The sequence below is a fragment of the Phoxinus phoxinus genome (genome assembly GCF_949152265.1).
Source record: "Phoxinus phoxinus genome assembly, chromosome: 15".
NCBI classification, from domain to species: Eukaryota; Metazoa; Chordata; class Actinopteri; order Cypriniformes; family Leuciscidae; genus Phoxinus; species Phoxinus phoxinus.
The window spans coordinates 15,262,230-15,282,973 of NC_136890.1; the positions used below are offsets into that span (position 1 = coordinate 15,262,230).

Below are 20,744 nucleotides of genomic sequence, written 5' to 3' on the forward strand. Positions count from 1 at the left end.
TTAATACCAGGATGTATTCATAGCCACCCTTGCAGCTCTCCAGATGCAGAAAATCCACTGATACCAGTTCGAAAGGGTAAGTTGTCACTATATTGACCAATGGTGCTCTCGTCACTCTATTTGGACGCTTGCGTTTCAGACAGCTACACACCTTGGTGACATGATGTTCCACATTAGCCTGCATGTGAGGCCAATAGAACCTGTCCCGGATGAGGCTGAGTGTGCGCTCAACTCCCTGGTGACCCATCTCCTCATGAAGCTCCTTAAACACCAACTGGCGGTATTTTCTGGGCAGCACTGTCTGGGTGCGTCCTGATGATTGTCGACACAGTACTCCTTCCGCATCAAAATACAGCCTGTTTCTCTGCCTATGCAGAACAGTCAACTCATCACGACAGTCTCGTCCCACTAACCTTGGCCAACGTTCTGCTAGCACGTACTCCCGCACCTTTCCAAGCACTGGATCTTTTTCTTGGGCTCCTCTCAGTTCCTCAGGGGTCACTTTGGTCTCTTGTGTTGCTTCTTGGTCCTGCTCTGCTTCAGGAGAAGTGCATCTGTGACAGCAGCTATGACTCTTGGGCTGGCCTCCTGCGAACAGGTCTGCATGTAACTCTCCATGTCCAAAGGCATCCTTGACAGCCCATCAGCATCCCGGTGTACGCGGCCTGGTCTATATTTGATGGTAAAATTATAGTCAGCCAACTCTGCTATCCATCGGTGGGTGGTGGCATTGAGCTTGGCCGTGGACAAAACATATGTTAGCGGGTTGTTGTCCGTATAGACCACAAAGGAGTTCGCATGATATAGGTATTCACAGAATCGTTCACAAATGGCCCATTTCATCGCCAAGAATTCCAGTTTCCCCGAGTGCAAGTGGCAATTCTTCTCTGGAGCTGTTAGAGTCCGTGACCCAAAGCCAATGACCACCAGTTTCCCTTTCTGCCTCTGATATAGTACGGCCCCCAATCCGTCCTGTGATGCATCACAATGTAAAATGAAGGGCTGTTCAAAATCAGGGTAGCCTATGATCGGAGGGTGAAGCAAGAACTCAAGTAGTTGGTTGAGGACATTCTGATGTTGTTCTGTCCATGCTATGGACCGACTGGAATGAAGTTGAGCGGGTTTTTTCCCTTTACCCCGACCCTTCTTACCATTTTCATCTTTACTGTTTGCCCCCTTTTCTGAAGGCTTACCTGTTGACAATAGTTCATAGAGGGGTCCAGCAATTTGGGAAAAACTGGGAATGTACGTGCGATAATATGACAGGAACCCCAGCAGTTGTCTCAGGTCTCCGACTGTCTTAGGCTTACGGTCTCTTAGTGCTTGCACAGGTGCAATTTCCTTGGGGTCCATAGTGTAGCCACCTTTAGAGACTATTTTCCCCAGGAACTTTACCTCAGCCCTGAACAATTCACACTTCTTAGCCGTAAGCTTCACTCCATGCCCTTGGTATCGACGTAACACTTCCCTAACATCACGGAGATGCTCCTCAAATGTCTTACTATGTATGAGGTTATCATCTAAGTATGGAAGGCAGGTGTCATCCCTGAGTCCCACTAAACACTCCTCCATACTGCGCTGGAACTCGGCCGGGGCAGAGGACAGCCCAAAGGGGATCCTGACCCATTCATAAAGGCCCCACGGTGTTATGAAAGCTGTGTATGGTCGACTGCCCTCCTCCACAAACCCCTGATGATACGCCTTCCCCTGATCCAGGACCGAGAACCATGCACTTCCACATAAACTGTTTAACATGTCCTGTACCCGTGGGATAGGGTGACGGTCTGGGATGGATTTGCGGTTGAGCTCCCGGTAGTCTATACAGAGACGTAAACTACCATCTTTCTTCCGTACACAGACGATCGGAGATGCATAGGAGGAGCGAGACTTCTGTATCCATCCTTTATTTAAAAGGTCTTCCACATATTCTTTCACCTCTTTGTGTAGTGGTTTTGGTACGGAGACATACGTACGTTTTACTGGTGTCGTGTCACTCAATCTGATTTTCATTTGGAGAGACGGGATGCACCCTACATCATTCTCATCCTTTGAGAATGCTGCACACTCCTCCCTCAGCAGCTGCTTAACTTTTCTCTGTTGCTCCAGGGTGAGATGATCAATGGACACTGGTGGGTCCCAGAGTTTTCCATTAGCGTCCTGTCCTGTGTTGTTAATCTCGTTCAGATCTTTCACATCACGGCTTGTCACATCCTTACTTTCAGTGACGACTACTCCCGCCACCACATCGTCTCCAATGCCATTCCAGTCTGACCTCACAGTAACGGGTTTGGTGTCTGCTGGGTAAATGGACCTGACTTGCTGTACTCGTCCTAATATAGTGCGGGGAGCAAGCATAATGTCCACATTGCTGATGTTGGTAACTGGGATGTGAACTTTGGTCAAGTTTCCCTTCTGAAGACTGATTACCATCTTAGTTACATCAAGTCCCTCAGGCCACTGTGGAATAACTTCTGGTTCAAACAGGACTTCCTGTTTTGAAACAAGAGGACCAGCCCTCACCCTACATTTCACCGTTTTTGTCTGTCCAGCAGCAACTACTGTAGTAATCCGTCCAACTTTCACTATTCCTTCTTTTCCAACTTGGTCCTCGTTCTGCATCATTCTAATCAATATAACAGCTTTTTTGCAGTCACATGAGAAAGCTTCTTTTACCACTTCTGGAATGATATCAGGGTGCTGCTCCATTCCCTTTGTCACCAGCTGCTGAATAACATTATAGCCAATGATTGGAGGCTGCCCCACGCCTTGCTCACTGGAGATAAGTACAGGCACCAGGAGTTCTGCCTGGGCCCCTCTTTTCGGCCCAAGTTGAAATTTCAACTCCACCCATCCAGAGAAGTGTATATCGGTTTGGTTTGCTGCTCGGCCGATGAGAGTTTCACCTTCGTCCAGCAGCTCACTAAGGCTGCGTGTCGCAATGTGGGGAAAGCAAATATTCTTCCATTCTTCGTTGATAATGGTCACCTGCGACCCTGTGTCCCAGAGCGCTTGCACAGGCACGCATTCTAAGAAACAGTCCACCATTCATCTAGGACCAATGAGGTTCTCCAATCTTGGGTGTCGTCGTAAAGGTATGTGGTTGGTGTAGGTGGTAGCTCTAGCATGCTCTGTTTTTCCTCTTTGTTCTAACTCCGCCTCCAGCTGTTTAATCCTTTGTCGAAGGAGCTCTTGAGTTTTCTCTTGTGGGTCGCAGTAACTCAGAATGGAGGTTGAGCTGTCTGGTCTCATGGAATGAACAGATATCTTTACATCGCTTCTGCCCTCTGCTGGATTCTTTGGTGCTCTACAGCCCCGGGCGGCATGACCCACGACTCCACATCTAAAGCAGTGCTCGCATCGATCCTCTTCACCTTTCTCCTGACAAGCTCTGCATCCCTTTCTGTAGCTGGATCTTCCCCTGACTATACGCTCAGGAGGGTTGTTCTGTCCTTTTCGGAGTTCCGCAACTTCCTCTCTCAGTAGTTTAACCATCTCATATAACTCTGATTCTCTCCGCCCCTCTGCTGCTGGTGTCTCTCTGCATTTCCGCCTGACAATATCACTTGACTGTTCCTGAACCAGCACTTTGGCGGTCATTTCATCCTGCCTGCATGGATGAGCCTGCATTTCTGGACACAATTGGTGTACTTTTGCCACTTTACTTCCTGTGTTCTTCTTTTGTTTATTTAGTCTCTCTGTTTCATCACCGGCTGCTTCGTTCATTTTGTTTATCAACATTTCATCTGAGATTTTTGAATCGTCCAGGTATGGCCTCATCTGAAATTTAATATGATCACTGATCAAACCTGTGCCAACCGAGCGTAGAAACTTCTTCTGAATGTGCTCTGTGCTGAAATACTCGCCACCTTCTTCACAAGTGCGCAACAGCTTTTCTTTTAGCTCAATGGCTCTGAAAAGGAAGGCTTGTGGTGATTCATTGGCACTTTGAGTGATGTTCAACAATTTGTAGTACAGGTCAGTAGAACTGTCCTCCTTGAAATGTCCCTTCAATATTGTTTTCAGCTGTGAAAGAGTGAGATCTCTTTTCATTTTCAACATATTGCGTAGACTCAATCCTGGGCTGATAGCTTTGATTACTGCTTCAATAATTTCTGCTTCCCCGTGGCCTCTTCTCAGCCCTTTGTCAACCTGGTGCATCAAATTAGTGAATGACAGTTTATCCTTTTGCCCACTGTCTCCTATCTGACCGCAGACTTTGAAATCCCTCCTCACAGTGACTACAGGGGCCATGCCAATAAATGCTTGCTGATCTAGAGCCTGATTTTTTCCTATTTCAACCTCTTTCACTTTTATTTTTCCCATCTGCAGTTCAGAGTGATTTTGCTGTGAATCCGCCTTATTCACAACATCCTGTTCAATCTGCGAGCTGTCCCTCTCGCTTTTATTGCTGCCGCCATTTTCCTCATCCTCGTTATCTCCCTGCGCCTCCATAAACGAAAACATTGAACACAAATAGTGCTTTGCTACATCTTCTTCCTCCCTATCAATCGCGGCATCAATCGACTCTGTAACTTTCTTGATAAGTGCGTGCTTAGTAGAGACATTTGCGGTAGGGATTTTGTTACAATCACATACCTCCTTCACTTGATCGAGCCGCAACAGCCACAGTCTCTCTGTTACCCGTTCGGCTAGTGCTTCCAGATCCATTTCGCGCTGGTATGCACCCGCTTACTCGGCCGAGACTCTCCGCTCTCTCGCGCGCTCACGGTGTTCCCTCTCGTGATCCCTTCGGCTCGCACTTCTCACTAATCCCAGCAGTGCCTCCAAGTTTGTTGCATGTCGAAATGAATGGATTCCAAGACGTGCATAATGTGATGGGTTCGTTTAATTTTGTTCACTGCTTACATTACATCGGCGTTTTCTTTGCAGTACAACCAAAAACTCTGCGTGCGTTCACAACACTACCAAACAACATTGTTCTTCTGTTTCTCTTCCACGCCCGCACCTATCTTCCGTGGGCGCCCTCTTCTGTAGAATCGCTATAACAACATGTCTGCTTGAGCATCACTCACTATAAATTAAGCAGGGTTTATGCATTTGCACCAACATTGACTTAAACACATTTCCTGTATTAACCCCATCATGAACTTAGAGTACATAAAAACTAAGTGTGAACAATAAAAATAAAATAAAGACATAAGGGGGGTTCTCTCTCTCTAAACATTAACATGAACATTACAGGGAATGTTATAATGAGCCCCACATTATTAAAGTTGTAAAGGGTTGTCAGTACAACACCTATGTAGAGCATTTAAACTGTATGTCATGAAAATGAATTATGTTATGTGATATTCATCCATTAGGCCTAACTTATTTGTAAATAGGAATATACAGGTGAAACTCGAAAAATTAGAATACCGTGCAAAAGTTCATTTATTTCAGTAATTCAACTTAAAAGGTGAAAATAATGTATTATATAGACTCATTACATGCAAATTGGGATATTTCAAGCCTTTATTTGTTGTAATTTTGATGATTATGGCTTACAGCTATGAAAACCTTTTCACAATACTCTAATTTTGAATTGAGGGTTTTCATAAGCTGCAAGCCATAATCATCAAATTATAACAAATAAAGGCTTGAAATATCTCACTTTGCATGTAATGAGTATATAATATATTAGTTTCACCTTTTAAGTTGAATTACTGAAATAATTTAACTTTTGCACGATATTCTCAAATGTTTCGAGTTTCACCTTTATTGAATAAAGTCAAGGCTTAGCTTATGAAAATGATTTGCTCTGTGATATGTGTTATGTCCCAGTAGTTAGCACCTTATACAGTCAACTGAAATGAATCATTGCTATAGAGCACTGTAGATCATGCTGGATGTCAGACAAACACCCTATGTTGTAAATAAAAATAAAGACCTTCTTTATACCTTCAGTGTTAGAATGAGCACAAGTGTGGAAGAGTGAATTTAAAAGTAGGCCGACCTGTTGTAACTTCCTTGTGATGTAATACTGTACGCTTTGTCCACTGATTAAAACTGTCCAAGTTTGAAGATTAAAAAAACAATTTTCTTGAACAGCTTTTGTTTTATACAGTACTTCAACTTAATAAAAGATAATGCATTTTGTAAATTGAACAAAATAATTTTCTGTGTAAAAGTCGTCATCTTGACTATATTATTTAATATATAACACTATTTAACATATAAACACTGTTAACTGTGAATTTGCTTCTTCTGACTTGAACCAGAGCTCAGTGATCTTTGTTGTAGGTTTGACATGTAGTTGTAATGGTATAAATGTAAATATATATATATAGGACTAATATGATTCTAGATTCAGAGCAAAATGTCATGAGCTGTATAGATTTTGTAGCAGTGGGTGAGTGCAGGAGTAACGCCAGAAGGGAAAAGAATGTTCAAGATCAAGAATTTTAGAAACAATCTTCCTTTTAATTAATAGTCTTTTGTAACATTTACACCTTTCAATGAGATATGTATTTTACTGAATCATTTAAAGGGAATACACGAAATAGTCTGCATGTTTCTCAACAACCCTCTTTCTTGTAACATAAGAATGACAATGTATATGGTTATGTTATTAATGTGGGCTTCAAATGAAGGGTGCTGTCGAAGATGACCCACAAGTTCCTAACCTGGCGGGAAGGATAAACAGAAGAACCGTCAATGGATAAAGAAAAACTGCAGGACCTAGAGAGAATAGAATTAGTACCAATAAGGAGTACTTAAATCTTACTGCCATTAAGTTTGAGGAAGTTGGCAGAAAATCAGACATTTATTTCGTAAAGACAGTTGGTGTGACAGGTAGGGGGGGGGGATTGAATCATCAGCGTAAAAGTGGAATTTAATACCAAATTTGGAAAAGATATTGCAGAGTGGGAGAAGGTGGATTAGGAACAATATGGGACTAGGACAGAACCTTGGGGGACACCGGCACAGCTAACAGAAGATTTTTTTTTTTTTACAAACTGTGTACTGTTTGAAAGGTGAAGTGAACCAGGCATAAGGAATACCAGTGATACCAATATCGGATAAACGGTTCAAGAGAATATTGTGTTAAATTGTGTTGAAAGCTGCACTTAAGTCAAGTAAAACGAGAATATATAAGAACCTGCCATCAGCAGCCATTAACAGATCACTAGCTACTCTCACCAGTTCAGTTTCCGTGCTATGCTTAGAACGAAACCCTGACAGAAAACACTCATACAAGTTGTTATTACTAGGTGAGCATGAACCTGTGCTGTCACTGCTTTTTCAATAATTATTTATATAAATGTAGCCGGGTGGTATTTGAACCATAGACATATAAGATGGACCCCATAGATTTCAACGGAGAAAAGTGAAGCCCATTTGAAGCACTCACTTCCTGATCGCCATGGCGTACTGCGCAGACTCAAACTGAGCTTGGTGACGTGAGCAACGTGTCTGACAGTTTTCAGTCTTCTAGTAGATGTGCCGAGAGAAATCTGAATCATTCCCTTCCGAATCTCGCAGAGACGGAGAGCGTGAGCATTAGCTGTCCATGAGCTAGCAGCAGGAGCAACTTTATCACTCTCTATGGGCTTCTCCCTTGACTTGCTGCTTCCACGTCCCGCCGATTGCTTGCGAGCTTCTCTGCCGGTCTATACGGTAATTTCTCTACAGTGCGACAGAGAGTCGTGTGGTTATGACGCAATCGTTAGCCTATTTTTACAAAAATGGCTTCTACGGGGCCATAACGTAAGGTTAGGTAATGGAGCATTTTATGCATTGTCGAGTTTCTTTAGACGGCTTCAGTTTCCGACGGATGGATTACCCCCTTGATTTGAACTTATAAGAAAGAGAGTACTTCCCCTTTAAGAAAAGCGAGCGAGCCCTGATGATGACGTGATAATAGCGCGAAAAAGAGAAAGACGGCTAAAGCAGTGCATGAGAGTGAATTCAATCTTGTGTCAAGTTGATTATCATCCTTGATTTAATCGATGTTCTATGTGAGCAAATGTAATGATCATCATTTAATCTGGTGTCATAGGCTGTGTTCGTTTCATCCTGTGTATGTATAATGTGTATTTTGTGGTTAGAGTTCGAGATGATCGAAGATGTTTGATCAATGCACGTGACCAGCATTACGAAGTCTTTATAAAAGAGTTTGGTAAGTCATTAATGTAATGTGTATGGGCTAAACAAATGTGAATGGCGTGCATAATATCATGTGTAGGTTATATTTGATTTTCGTAAAATGGTGTTTGAATGCACATGATGGAAATTCTGACAGTGGTTTTGTGTTTGTGTAGGGTGCCAGTGCCGTGTTTGTGCTTGCTTTTAAAGTGTATTGTTTCACCCCGAAAGTGTGCCCTAACATTAGTAATAATTGGAAATTCTGAGAAATTGACACTTTATAAGGCTTTACTGAAATTTCTGTGAAGATATTTTTTTGAGAACTATTCATTGAGTTTATACACTTGGTTCTCTTACGTAGAGTTCTCTCCTACTGTGTCGAAAGACGCTACGGGAAAGATATTTCTTTTTCGAGATTGAAGCCTAAAATGAATCCTTAATTTTGTAAAATATGTAAAACGCTTTTCTGTAGCATACAACCTTAGGCGGAGCAAATCGCGCGCCCATTGGCTGCTCCGCCAGAAAAGCACAGCCTATGCGAGGCCAGTGACGCTGACCAATGAGGACGCTTCGCGCCCTCTGCGTCACCTCCCGCCGAAACGGGCGTGGTCTAGGCCTATAAATACGAGCATAGCTGTCTCCCACTCTGATTTTCTATTCTTCACGAAGCTACACGCATCGTAGGACTGGATTCGAGCCGCCACAGCCGTTTGGAACAAGCACCTCAGCAGGACGAGCTCTTACCTGAAGCCGCTGGTCTTCGCCGCCTTCAGCCGCCGTTCCCTGCTGCGCTTCTCCGGCGTGGAATATCCTTTTCATTCTTTGTGTGTGTTTAGTGTGTGTGTTCACCGCTGCGTCACACATTTTTTCACAAAAGAGCAACGAGTGTCTTTGTAAAGATGCCTTGTGATTCCTGCGGCTCCTGCCGAGCCGCGCTCATCGACGGGGACCACCACGTGCTGTGTGTTTCCTGCTTGGGCGAGGAACATGCAGCTATCGCTCTCGGTGATGGTCACTGTGACAAGATGCCCATCGCGACTCTGCGGACTCGCCTTGCATCATTCACGGAAGCTGCTCTACCACCCCCTGTAGCGCCGCGCCGTAAAAAGCGCCGCGCTCAGCGGGTCCCGGAACCTCCCTCCACGAGGAGCTCGCCGCCGCTAACTCCTCTCACCGCTTCGTTGGAATCGCTCACCTACGGACAACGGCCACAGCCTGCCGCCTTGTCCGTCATGGACGACGACCAGCAAGCCGTATCTGAGGGGATGATGACTGCTGTTCTCTCCTCGCTTCGGGTAGCGAGGGATGGGCGAGCTCCGAGGATCTCCCCTCCCCCGCCGCTCGTGAGCGTCGACGAAGAAAGACCAGCATCGATGCGCTTACCGGCTGGATGGCTGTTTTTCTGCAGAGGAACGTACGTTACCGTCCTCACGACCCGCGCCTTTTTCTTCCTGAATTCACGAAGAAATCGCGGAGTCCCGGAAAGCCCCGTTTTCAGCCAGGATGCGCACTTCTGCTTCGAGGAAAGCAGTGTTAAAATCCCGCCGCGGCCGGATTTCACTAAAATGTCTCGCCCGCACAGTCCCAACATACGCGACCGTGCCAGTGTATTTTGCAGTCACCAAACCGGCATCAATGCCCGTTTGCCTGCACACAAACGCCGTTTTCACGACGTCCCAGGTAAATCAGAAAATGTATTTTCTGGTGTCCCGGTGCCACGGCCGATGGTGTAATGTGTGTATCCGTAATGCCCACGACCCAGTGCCCATTCGTACACACAAGCACAGCCCTACACAATACAGGGCTTGCACACATAAAATCGACTCATGTCGATTGTGCATCACATGTAAGTTAGTGAACGTGCCCGCTTTTCAGTGCCCACAATCACTACACACTGCATGTCCCGTGGTTTCTGTAAAAACTAAACGAATGCACGGTCAGTCAGTTCTGATAGACAGTACTCTCAGTGCTACACGGTGTCCCGGCCACGGCCGATGGTGTAATGTGTGTAACTGTATGCCCACGATCCAGTACACACAAGCACAGCCCCACACAATACAGGGCTTGCACACATAAAATCGACTTGTGCATCATATGTAGTGAGCGTGCCCGCTTTCAAGTGCCCACAATCACTACAAGCTACATGTCACACGGTTTCTATGAAACAAAACCGATGCACGGTCAGTCAGTTCTAATAGACAGTACGTACTCCCAGTGCTATAAATGTACCCGCATTCACGCACCCACATTTATTCTCAAACATGCCGAGCCGTACGGGGCTCGCACCGCGCACTCTCTCTCTCAGCTGAGAGAGCTGAGCGCGCGCGGGCTGCCCGCTCGATTAAGCGTGCCCCCGCATCATACGCTGCAATGGCGCCCATGTTACAGCACATGGCTGCTCTCGTGTCGCCGCCATTTCGCGACCAGAGCCCGGTTTTTCAACCCGTGCAAGCACAGCCCCGTACAACACAGGGTCTTCACGAAAGAAATCGATTCATGTCGATTGTGCATCACATGTAGTGAGCGTGCCCACTATCCAGTGCCCACAACCACTACACACTGCACGTCCCGCGGTTTTTCTGTAAAAACGAAACCAACAGACGGTCAGTCAGTTCAAAAACACAGTATCCCCGGTGTTATAAATGTGCCCGCTACCACGCGCCCACATTTATTCACAAACATAACGAGCCCTACGGGGCTCGCCCCGCGCGCTCTCTCTCAACTCAGAGAGTCGAGCGCGCGCGAGATACCCGCTGTGTTAAACGTGCCCCCCGCCTCAGACGCAACGGCGTCCATGTTACAGCACACGGTTGCTCTCGTGTCGCCGCCATTTCGCGACCAGTGCCCAGATTACATTCAACCCCTAGTCACGCGTGCAGATGCACGGGAAAGACTTCCCGGGGTCTCAGAATGGGTGCTAGAGACTATAAAAAGAGGCTATTCGCTACAGTTTTATCGACGCCCTCCCCGTTACACGGCGCGAGTCGAAACCACGGTAAAAGCAGAAGTAGCACATCTACTTCGAGCCGAAATAGCGAAGCTATTGAGCAAAGGGGCCATAGAGCCTTTATCTCAAGCTCAGAGCGAAGGGGGTCTGTACAGCAGATATTTCCTGGTACCGAAGAAAGACGGGTGTCTCAGACCCATTTTAGATCTGAGGCATCTGAACAAAGCGCTTACAAAGCGAAAGTTCAGAATGCTCACGACCAGAAAAATCCTCGCGCAGATTCGCCGAGGAGACTGGTTTATGGCAATAGATCTGAAAGACGCGTATTTTCACATACAAATTGCGTCACGTCACAGGCAATTTTTGAGATTCGCCTTCGAGGGCCGGGCATATTAGTACACAGTCCTGCCATTCGGCCTGTCCCTAGCACCTCGTACATTTACAGTGTGCATGGACGCGGCGCTGGCACCCCTGAGACTCCGAGGCGTTCGAATTCTGAATTATTTGGACGATTGGCTGACAATCCCTAATACTCAATCACCTCGAGTGCTTAGGTCTGAGAGTCAATTGGGAGAAAAGTTCACTGTTTTCCCAGTCAAAGGGTCTCCTTTTTAGGACTGGATCTGAACTCACTGTCTATGACAGCACGGCTGTCATCACAGCGCAGGCGAAACACCCTGCAAATGGAGAAATCCTTCCGCAGCGGTCATATAGTGCCGCTCAAGAGATTTCAAAAAATGCTAGGCCTCATGGCCTCAGCCTCGGCGGTACTACAGTTGGGCCTGCTGCGCATGCGCCCACTGCAGTTCTGGCTGGGAGCGCGTGTACCGCGCCGAGCATGGGTTCACGGTCGTTATCGCCTCAAGGTCAATCAGGAATGCATTTCAGCCCTGACACCATGGAGAGCGTCAGACTGGTACCGGTCAGGTGTAAGCCTGGGGACTTCCTCGAGCCTATAGGTGGTGTCCACGGACGCGTCCACCTCAGGCTGGGGAGCGCTGCTCGAGGGAAGACCGTTCTTTGGCCAGTGGGCAGAACGAGTCAGACTACCGCACATAAAAACTGCCTGGAAATGATGGCGGTGGACTTTGCGCTGAGGCGCTTTCGTCCTCGGATAAAAGGGCACCACGTCCTGGTCCGTTCGGACAACATGTCGGTAGTAGCCTATATAAACCGCCAGGGTGGCTTGAAATCCCGAAACCTCTTCAGGCTGACGGAACGCATCCTGGTATGGGCCCAGCACAACCTGCGCTCGCTGAGAGCAATGCATGTGCCAGGTCACCTGAACGTAGGCCCAGACAGACTCTCACGGAACAACGTTCCGACAGGAGAGTGGTCGCTACACACACAGACAGTGCGCCTGTTGTGGAGAACGTTCGGCAGAGCGGATATAGACCTGTTCGCAAACCAGGAAAACGCTCACTGCCCGGAATTCTTTTCAAAGAGCGTGAACGCGCTGGCCAGTGTCTGGCCCCGCCGTCTGCTCTATGCTTTTCCTCCTGTCTCACTCCTGCCTCAGGTGCTGGAGCGAATCAGGGAAAGCGGATGCTCAGTGCTACTTGTTGCTCCATACTGGACGAATCAACCTTGGTTCCCAGTTTTGATGCGGCTGAAGAGCACTGCCCCGTGGCCGATTCCAGTGAGGAGGGACCTCCTCTCGCAGGCCAAGGGCTCGATTTTGCATCCTCGCCCGGATCTCTGGTCCCTACATGTGTGGGCCATAAACGGGTACCCGCTAACCTCCCAAGGGGAGTGTTAGACACGATCGAGCAGGCTAGAGCTCCGTCTACTAGACGGCTCTACGCTTCCAAATGGTCTGTGTTTTCTGGTTGGTGTTCAGACCAAGGTCTGTCACCCCTTTAGTGCGGGGAAACAGAGATTCTCTCCTTCCTGCAGGAGCTATTGGATAAGGGTAGAACCCCATCCACGCTCAAAGTCTATGTGGCAGCCATATCAGCGTTCGTTAATCCAACACTTGGCCGTTCACTGGGCAGAAACGACCTGGTGGTCCGTTTCCTTAGAGGAGCCAGGAGGTTAAATCCTCCGAGGCCTCCTTCAGTCCCCGTTTGGGACCTTTCTACGGTGTTGAACGCTATGAAAGGGGCCCCTTTCGAGCCTATTCACTCAGTTGACATGAAACACCTGTCTTTCAAGACCGTGTTTTCTTTTGGCTCTCGCTTCAGTGAAGCGTGTGGGGGATTTGCAAGCGCTCTCAGTCAGAGCCTCTTGTATGGAGTTCGGGCCTAACGACTCTGTAGTCGTGTTGAAACCGAAGCATGGGTACGTACCCAAGTCCTTCAACACACCGTTCAGGGCTCAGGTCATCTCCCTGTCGGCTCTGCCGGCCTCTGAGGACGGAAATAGCTCCCTTTGCCCGGTCAGGGCATTAAGAGCTTATGTGTCCCGCTCCGCTGTTTTTCGACAGACGGAGCAGCTCTTTGTTTCGTTCGGCCCAGGTCACTCCAATGTTTTAAGCATCACTCACTGACAATGTGTCCCATGAGCATGCTATGACCCCTCATATATATCTAATATTTACATATATATGTTATTATGCCCTTAGGGGCACTATTATAAAGGGATGATGCTAATTCTAGCCGCTCTCCCTATACATTATTGGTGTAGGCGCTTGTATGCCAGGACGCGCGCGCCCTCGGGTGTCTGTGTCGGTCCAAGAGCACGCACGGCGTGTTACAGGGGTTCCCGTAGCGTCTTTCGACGCAGTAGGAGAGAACTCTACGTAAGAGAACGTACTCGGTTACTAACGTAACCTCGGTTCTCTCTAGGAGAGGGAACGAGTACTGCGTCTCAGGCCGTGCGTGGCCACGCTGCGTCGCTTCAGTGACGAAAATCAGAGTGGGAGACAGCTATGCTCGTATTTATAGGCCTAGACCACGCCCGTTTCGGCGGGAGGTGACGCAGAGGGCACGAAGTGTCCTCATTGGTCAGCGTCACTGGCCTCGCATAGGCTGTGCTTTTCTGGCGGAGCAGCCAATGGGCGCGCGATTTGCTCCGCCTAAGGTTGTATGCTACAGAAAAGCGTTTTACATATTTTACAAAATTAAGGATTAATTTTAGGCTTCAATCTCGAAAAAGAAATATCTTTCCCGTAGCATCTTTCGACGCAGTACTCGTTCCCTCTCCTAGAGAGAACCGAGGTTACGTTAGTAACCGAGTACGTTATAAATAATTATAGTGACCCCGTGTGGAGAATTTGAGTAGTGTGATTGAGTGGTTGAGGTTGAGTGATACTAAATTATCACCTGTTATTTGTTGAACCATTCAGTTCAAAGCATTGAAGATCTTAATAAAGAAAATTTAAACCTTTGGTTGAATTAATAGAGAAAAATAAAGCAAATCTAAAACGTGGTTCAGTGTCAATTGATTTATTTTGTTAAGTGGCAACATAAATGGAAGATTTGAGATGGGACGGAAATTATCAAGATTTTTAGGGTCTGCACCAAGTTTCTGAAGAACTGGGGTTATGGCAGCTATTTTAAAAGATGATGGAACAATGCCGGAGCTAAGAAAAGTGTGAATAATATGAGTTATAAGAGAAGAAAGAGAAGGAAACAGGCCTTTACCAAATGAGTTGGTATAGGATCAAGTAAATATGTGGAAGAATTAGATTTGTAAATTAACTGAGAAATGTATTCTTTGGATGGCAAGTTGAAAGAAGAAAGGAAGGAGAGGGGGAAATTAATTGAGACACTATGATGCGAACTACAGTAAGGGGTAGCCAAAGAGGCCAATTGTTGGTGGATGGTACTGATTTTGTCCTTAAAGAAAGACATAAATTGATCACATTGCAGTGTACAGGTGTGCGGGAGTGTGTCAGGAGGTTTCAGATTCGATGATGACAAAATAAAAGCATGGGGATGCTGAGAAAGTATGAATCAACTAACATGATCATACAAACAGCACGGAATTTTCTCCATTGTGTGAGTCGAAAGTTAAGTAACAGCAATTAATATTCATAACAGTAAGCTCAAAGCATAGTGATTCATTTTAATTGATAACCACTCATGTGTCTGTGTGTCTCTCCTTTCCAGTAGGTGATCGTTCCAATGATACATATGTAACCCCAACATCTCGCAAGAGATGTGGAGAACTCAAGAGGGCCACAACCACAGTGTGTTTTGTTGCAAATATAACAAAGTTTATTTCACAGTATTCAGAATGAGCACATAGGGTAATCAGAACTGGCAAAGAGAGAAAACAAACTAAATTATAACCGTTACAGACAACAGGGTTCCCAATCCTATCCAATGGAACTTGCTCTTAAACTATGTGCACACTCACAAGTTCACCAAACACAATTTCACTCCAACCTCCACAATTGTAAAGTAAATCAAACCACTATAATCTATTCCCCAAAACTTAACAGAGTAAACCATATTCAAAAAAATGGGAACCCCACCGTCAGTCACAGGTCGAAAACAAAAACAAAACAAACAAACAACATCAAAACAATCTCACAAATTAAATAAATCACTTTGCCACTTCCATACACAAGACCCAATTCAACATTAAAAGTAATCTCTTCAGACACACATTAAGCCACCAATGCTTTCAATAAAGTAAACGGCAATCATGCATCAGCTGTAAAGAAAACAAAGAAAGAATACAAATTGATGATTGCCCTATAAAATATTTACAAAGATTAAAAAACCTTAAAACCATTAAAACAAATTACAAATATAAAATGAAACTTAAAACCAAATCTCCCCATTAAATAATTCAATTAAGATCAGTAGGCTACCTGTATTCTCAAATATATCTGCTTAATTCTCTGAGGCACCAATCAACACCATTCCCATACGAACACTAAAACAGAAAACAAATACAAACATGTTACAACTAGACAAACTCACTATAGTCATCATAAGTCACAACCCTTACCTTCCCAATTCAGTTCTATGCTGCTCATTAATCAACTTGGTTTTTCATCTGCCATTACACAGCCTTGAAAGACACCAAACAACTTTTCCTGCTTGACACATGGTACCTCAAAGAGGAAGTCTAAACCGTTTGGTTTCCCTTTATAGCATCTTAACTCATGGGATTTGTAGTCCATCTAGTTTGTAGTCCTTCACCTTCTACCCCACTACACATACAGTGAGGCAGGAGAAAACCGCAGACGCCTGTAACTCTTCATCTGCAAGTTCAGGATATGGTTCATTGAAATCAAGGACAGCTTAGTTTTCTCTGATAATGTTGAGAATACGATGCCCTTTGAGGATGACAATGAAGCTTCAGCTCATAGTGGACAGAGAAAACTCGGATTATGATCATAAATACACAGACCTTATAATCAATTATTAGAATTACACTTACATACACTCTAAAAAAAAGTGGTTCTTCAGGGGTTCTTTGCAGTGTTTATGGTGCTATATAGCACCACTGCCATTTTAAGAACCTGTTAAGCCCAGTTTGGTTCTTTAGCTGTTCTTCAGTGGTTCTTCAGCGGTTCTTTGGGGTGGTTAAGGTGCTCTTATGGTTCTACATAGCACCATTTGACAAAGGTGAGGTGCTATATGGCACTTAAAGTGGTTCCCCTATGATTACAAGCCAATGAACCACTTTTAGTGCTATTTAGCACCATTTGTTTTTAGAGTGTAGTTTAAACTCAAATTACTTTTACACGGATAAAATATCTGAACTGTGAAAACAGAATACAAGATGTAATTTGTCATCTTTTAAAAGGCAAACAAAAATAGTTTTGCCTTTCTTGTAATGTTCTTCCATTCCCCCATTTCATGTTAGAATTCCTTTAACAGCCATTTCAGTAGTATTTGGTAATGTGTAGTGTTGTGTGTTGAGAACAAATCCTCCACTCGTTCAGTGAAAACACAAAACAGAGATTTTCCCTTGTTTTCTTCTTTGAATAATGTCAAAACATTGGAATTTTCAGATCAAACTGAGATTTTGTTGTGTCTGGTGAGTTGTTGTCATATTTTTTGGTAGTATCTAAAGGAGATTCAGTAATTCTCTAATTCTGCTGACTACACAATACACTACTGTAATATACTGTACCTGGAAGTTCATGTACTTGTTTGATGTATCAAGTAAAATGTCTGAAATACACGAAAGAGCATAAATGTTGATAATATGTTTTTGAGCTGCTAAATATTAAAGCATTATGACTTTCAGGCTTTCAAAACATGACTGTACACTTAAAAGTAAATGTGGCTAGTTGTTATTTTAATGAACTATTGCTTGATCTGACTTTTGTTGGTGGAAGCTAATGCAGCCAGGTTGAGTTAGTCACGTTAAATCATATTTTTGACATAAATAACATTTAAATGACACAATGCTCTTATTGTGTACATATAGCCTACATGTTTTACAATACTTATATGATATAAATACCTGCATGAAATTACAATGTAATGCATTCATTTCTATCTATTATTACACTGTTGAGTCATCCCTTCCACCTTAACCCACTTTTAAACCTAACCATATATCACCAGTAGCAGTAAAAGTGTTTTGCAATACAACATAAACGAAATAACATTGTACCTAATAATAATTTTTTATATAACTTTGTAGTTAATTTAATTAATAGCCTAAGTATATTCTTATTTTGATCTTTTTGTTTTCAGGTTCATGTGTGTCATGCTTCTTCCTGCTAAACCAGTATGCCTACTACCGTATGTCACATGAGAAGGAAGTTTTGTTTTTTTCTGTTTGCATTTCCTTCTATTCAGAAGAGTGATGGGTATTGTGCCATAAGGCAGGTAAGACATTTTGTATTAACAAATACAACATTTCTTATGTAAAATAAGTATTTTGCAAAATATGAGCATTGGTATAATTCGGTCTATGAGTACCTGTTTATCTATAGTAATAGCTATATGTTTTATGTATGTGTTAACACTGTTATAAATGAAAATGTAATGTGGACATCTGGAACGGATTTAATAATTGCACTACAAATTCACTGTGTTGGTAACAGGCTGTTGCTGTAGTACATTAATGAAAGATACTGACTTCAAAGAGCTAAAGAGTTCGTTGTTTGAAATGAATCCTCAGTTTTGAGTTATGACACATGTGTCACATTAGGTGCATTTTGGCAGTTACTGTATATGTTTTTCTACGACATAATGTTTTCATTATTCAGGCTGAACAACTTTGTTGGAGTCCTAGACCCTCCCTTAGTCATTCTTAACTGTTTTTTTGTTCCTGGTTATACTATTCCTAGTTTGTTGAGTTCAATTATGCCTGTGTATTGTCTTTATTAATTTCTGCCTATTGCATTGTAAAGAGCTATAACACTTTATAATGTGTGTTACAATTAATATTGTGATCAATATTTTATGTACAGTCATACTATACAGAATTGTATCTTTTGATATATATATATATATATATATCAAAAGATAAAGTGCATAGTAATCTCTTAAATCTGATTTGCTATTTTATATATACCTTCATGCTGCTCTACTTGGATGAGAAATCAATGATAAGCTCAAAAATCACAAAAGTTTAAATTTTACATTTATTTGTATATTTCACAATACACAATGTTTCAAAACAGAAATAATAAAAGGAGCTGAATCACAGAGCTGGAGAATGTGGACATGATGGCGGAGAACACTGATTATAATGTGCCACAAAATAAAACCAGACAGAGCAAAGACTATCCTCCTAACTGTGAGTCATACAATACATGAAAGTTCTCTTTCACCTGTACTGTGTCTCTCTTTTTTTCAGTGCAAATAAGAGAATCCAGTATCTTTAACACTTGAATAAAAGCCAATAGACAGTATAAATAGTTTACATGTTTCTGAAGAAACCTTTTTATTATGGGCATTATACAGCCAGTGCAGAAGTGTATACAAAAGTGAAATATTCTCTTGCATCTTTCCCGTGTCTCCTCTTCTTCTTCTCTATAGTCATTCCTGGTGAAACATCAGAGCAAATAACAGATTCCAGTATGTCAGATGACCATCCTGAATGTTCAAGAACTGGTGCGTATCACATTGCAAATGGCGTTAAGTAATGAACAGTAATTATACTCTGTGTTGTTCCATGTGGTGAGTGAATGTGTAGTCCTTCACCTGAGTTACTCAATGGATATGTTGAAAGGCATATTTTAAAAACATCATTGACACAAGGAATAAATACTTTCACAATTTGCATTCAGTGAAATTTTTGTAATCAACAATTTTCACAGAGAACAAAAATGAAAACCAAAAACAGAAGAAATGCAGTGCAAGATGGAATGGGGACATCACATCTGATCAATCTGATCAATCTGATGATACGTGTGAGTATTCAACTGACAATGAAAAAACATCACTTAAGTAAACTGAGTATAAAGTGTATAGGCTGCCACAACATCCATGCATCAGATTTATTACTCATAATTAATAATGAAGACAAAAATGCTAATCTGAACGTGGTTTTCCTTCACAGTTTTTAGAAATGACTCTCTCAGCTCGTGTGACTCAGGATATCTTTCAAGAAAAGGCACAGGCAGTTCAGTTTACTCTGAAAAGGATGAAGAAATGTTAACTTCAAACAAGACCAGCAGCACAGACAAAATCCACCCCTACAATTTGATGGCCACTCCAGGTGCCAGCATTAATATCTAAATGATTGACACGGATTGTTTTGTGTTTCATTTGGAATACTTACGACAGATTCCTCACACTGAATCATGCAGAATGGTTTCTCAGTCACTAAACATCAAGGTACTTTACAGTGATCAGATTTCTGAAATGAAAACATTTCATTTAGTCAGGACATTTTTAGTCAGTCAGTATTATGTTCATTAATGTTATTAAAGTTGTAAAGGGTTGTCAGAACAACACCTATGTAGAGCATTTAAACTGTATGTCATGAAAATGAATTATGTTATGTGATATTCATCCATTAGGCCTAACTTATTTGTGAATAGGAATATACAGGTGAAACTCGAAAAATTAGAATACCGTGCAAAAGTTCATTTATTTCAGTAATTCAACTTAAAAGGTGAAAATAATGTATTATATAGACTCATTACATGCAAAGTGGGATATTTCAAGCCTTTATTTGTTGTAATTTTGATGATTATGGCTTACAGCTATAACAACCTTTTCACAATACTCTAATTTTGAATTTAGGTTTTTCATAAGCTGTAAGCCATAATCATCAAATTATAACAAATAAAGGCTTGACATATCTCACTTTGCATGTAATGAGTATATAATATATTATAGTTAACACCTTATACAGTCAACTGAAATGAAACATTGCTAGAGTGCAATGTAGATCATGCTGGATGTCAGACAAACACCCTAATGTTGTAAATAAAAATAAAGACCTTCTTTATACCTGCAGTGTTGGAATGAGCACAAGTGTGGAAGAGTGAATTTAAAAGTAGGCCGACCTGTTGTAACTTCCTTGTGATGTAATACTGTACGCTTTGTCCACTGAATAAAACTGTCCAAGCATTTGTCCAAGTTTGAAGATTAAAAAAACAATGTTCTTGAACAGCTTTTGTTTTATACAGTACTTCATAAAAGATAATGCATTTTGTAAATTGAACAAAATAATTTTCTGTGTAAAAGTCATTATCTTGGCTATATTATTTAATATATAACACAATTTAACATATAAACACTGTTAACTGTGAATTTGCTTCTTCTGATCTGAACCAGAGCTCAGTGATCTTTGTTGGTGTGACATGTAGTTGTAATGGTATAAATGTAAATATATA

General features: G+C 43.0%; 1 protein-coding gene and 1 long non-coding RNA gene across 3 annotated transcripts; one reads left to right on the forward strand and one right to left on the reverse strand.

Annotated features, from left to right (window-relative positions):
* Positions 1-15,179: 15,179 nt before the first annotated feature.
* On the reverse strand, positions 15,180-16,059 carry LOC307011961. The gene is made up of 3 exons (XR_013800530.1): positions 15,938-16,059; positions 15,798-15,862; positions 15,180-15,637 (listed from the first exon to the last, which is right to left on the reverse strand). It is a non-coding gene; the product is annotated as an uncharacterized lncRNA (long non-coding RNA).
* Positions 16,060-17,396: 1,337 nt separating this feature from the next.
* LOC307011424 (uncharacterized protein) lies at positions 17,397-20,744 on the forward strand. Of its 2 annotated transcripts, none has more exons than XM_079637058.1 (5): positions 17,397-17,778; positions 18,579-18,694; positions 18,937-19,011; positions 19,218-19,310; positions 19,460-20,744. In XM_079637058.1, the coding sequence occupies exons 2-5, from the start codon at positions 18,622-18,624 to the stop codon at positions 19,636-19,638; spliced, it is 420 nt and encodes a 139-aa protein (XP_079493184.1). In that variant the 5' UTR covers positions 17,397-17,778; positions 18,579-18,621; the 3' UTR covers positions 19,639-20,744. The 2 variants fall into 2 exon arrangements, with proteins under 2 accessions (XP_079493184.1, XP_079493185.1); XM_079637059.1 differs by having other exon boundaries at positions 17,731-17,774; positions 19,460-20,516.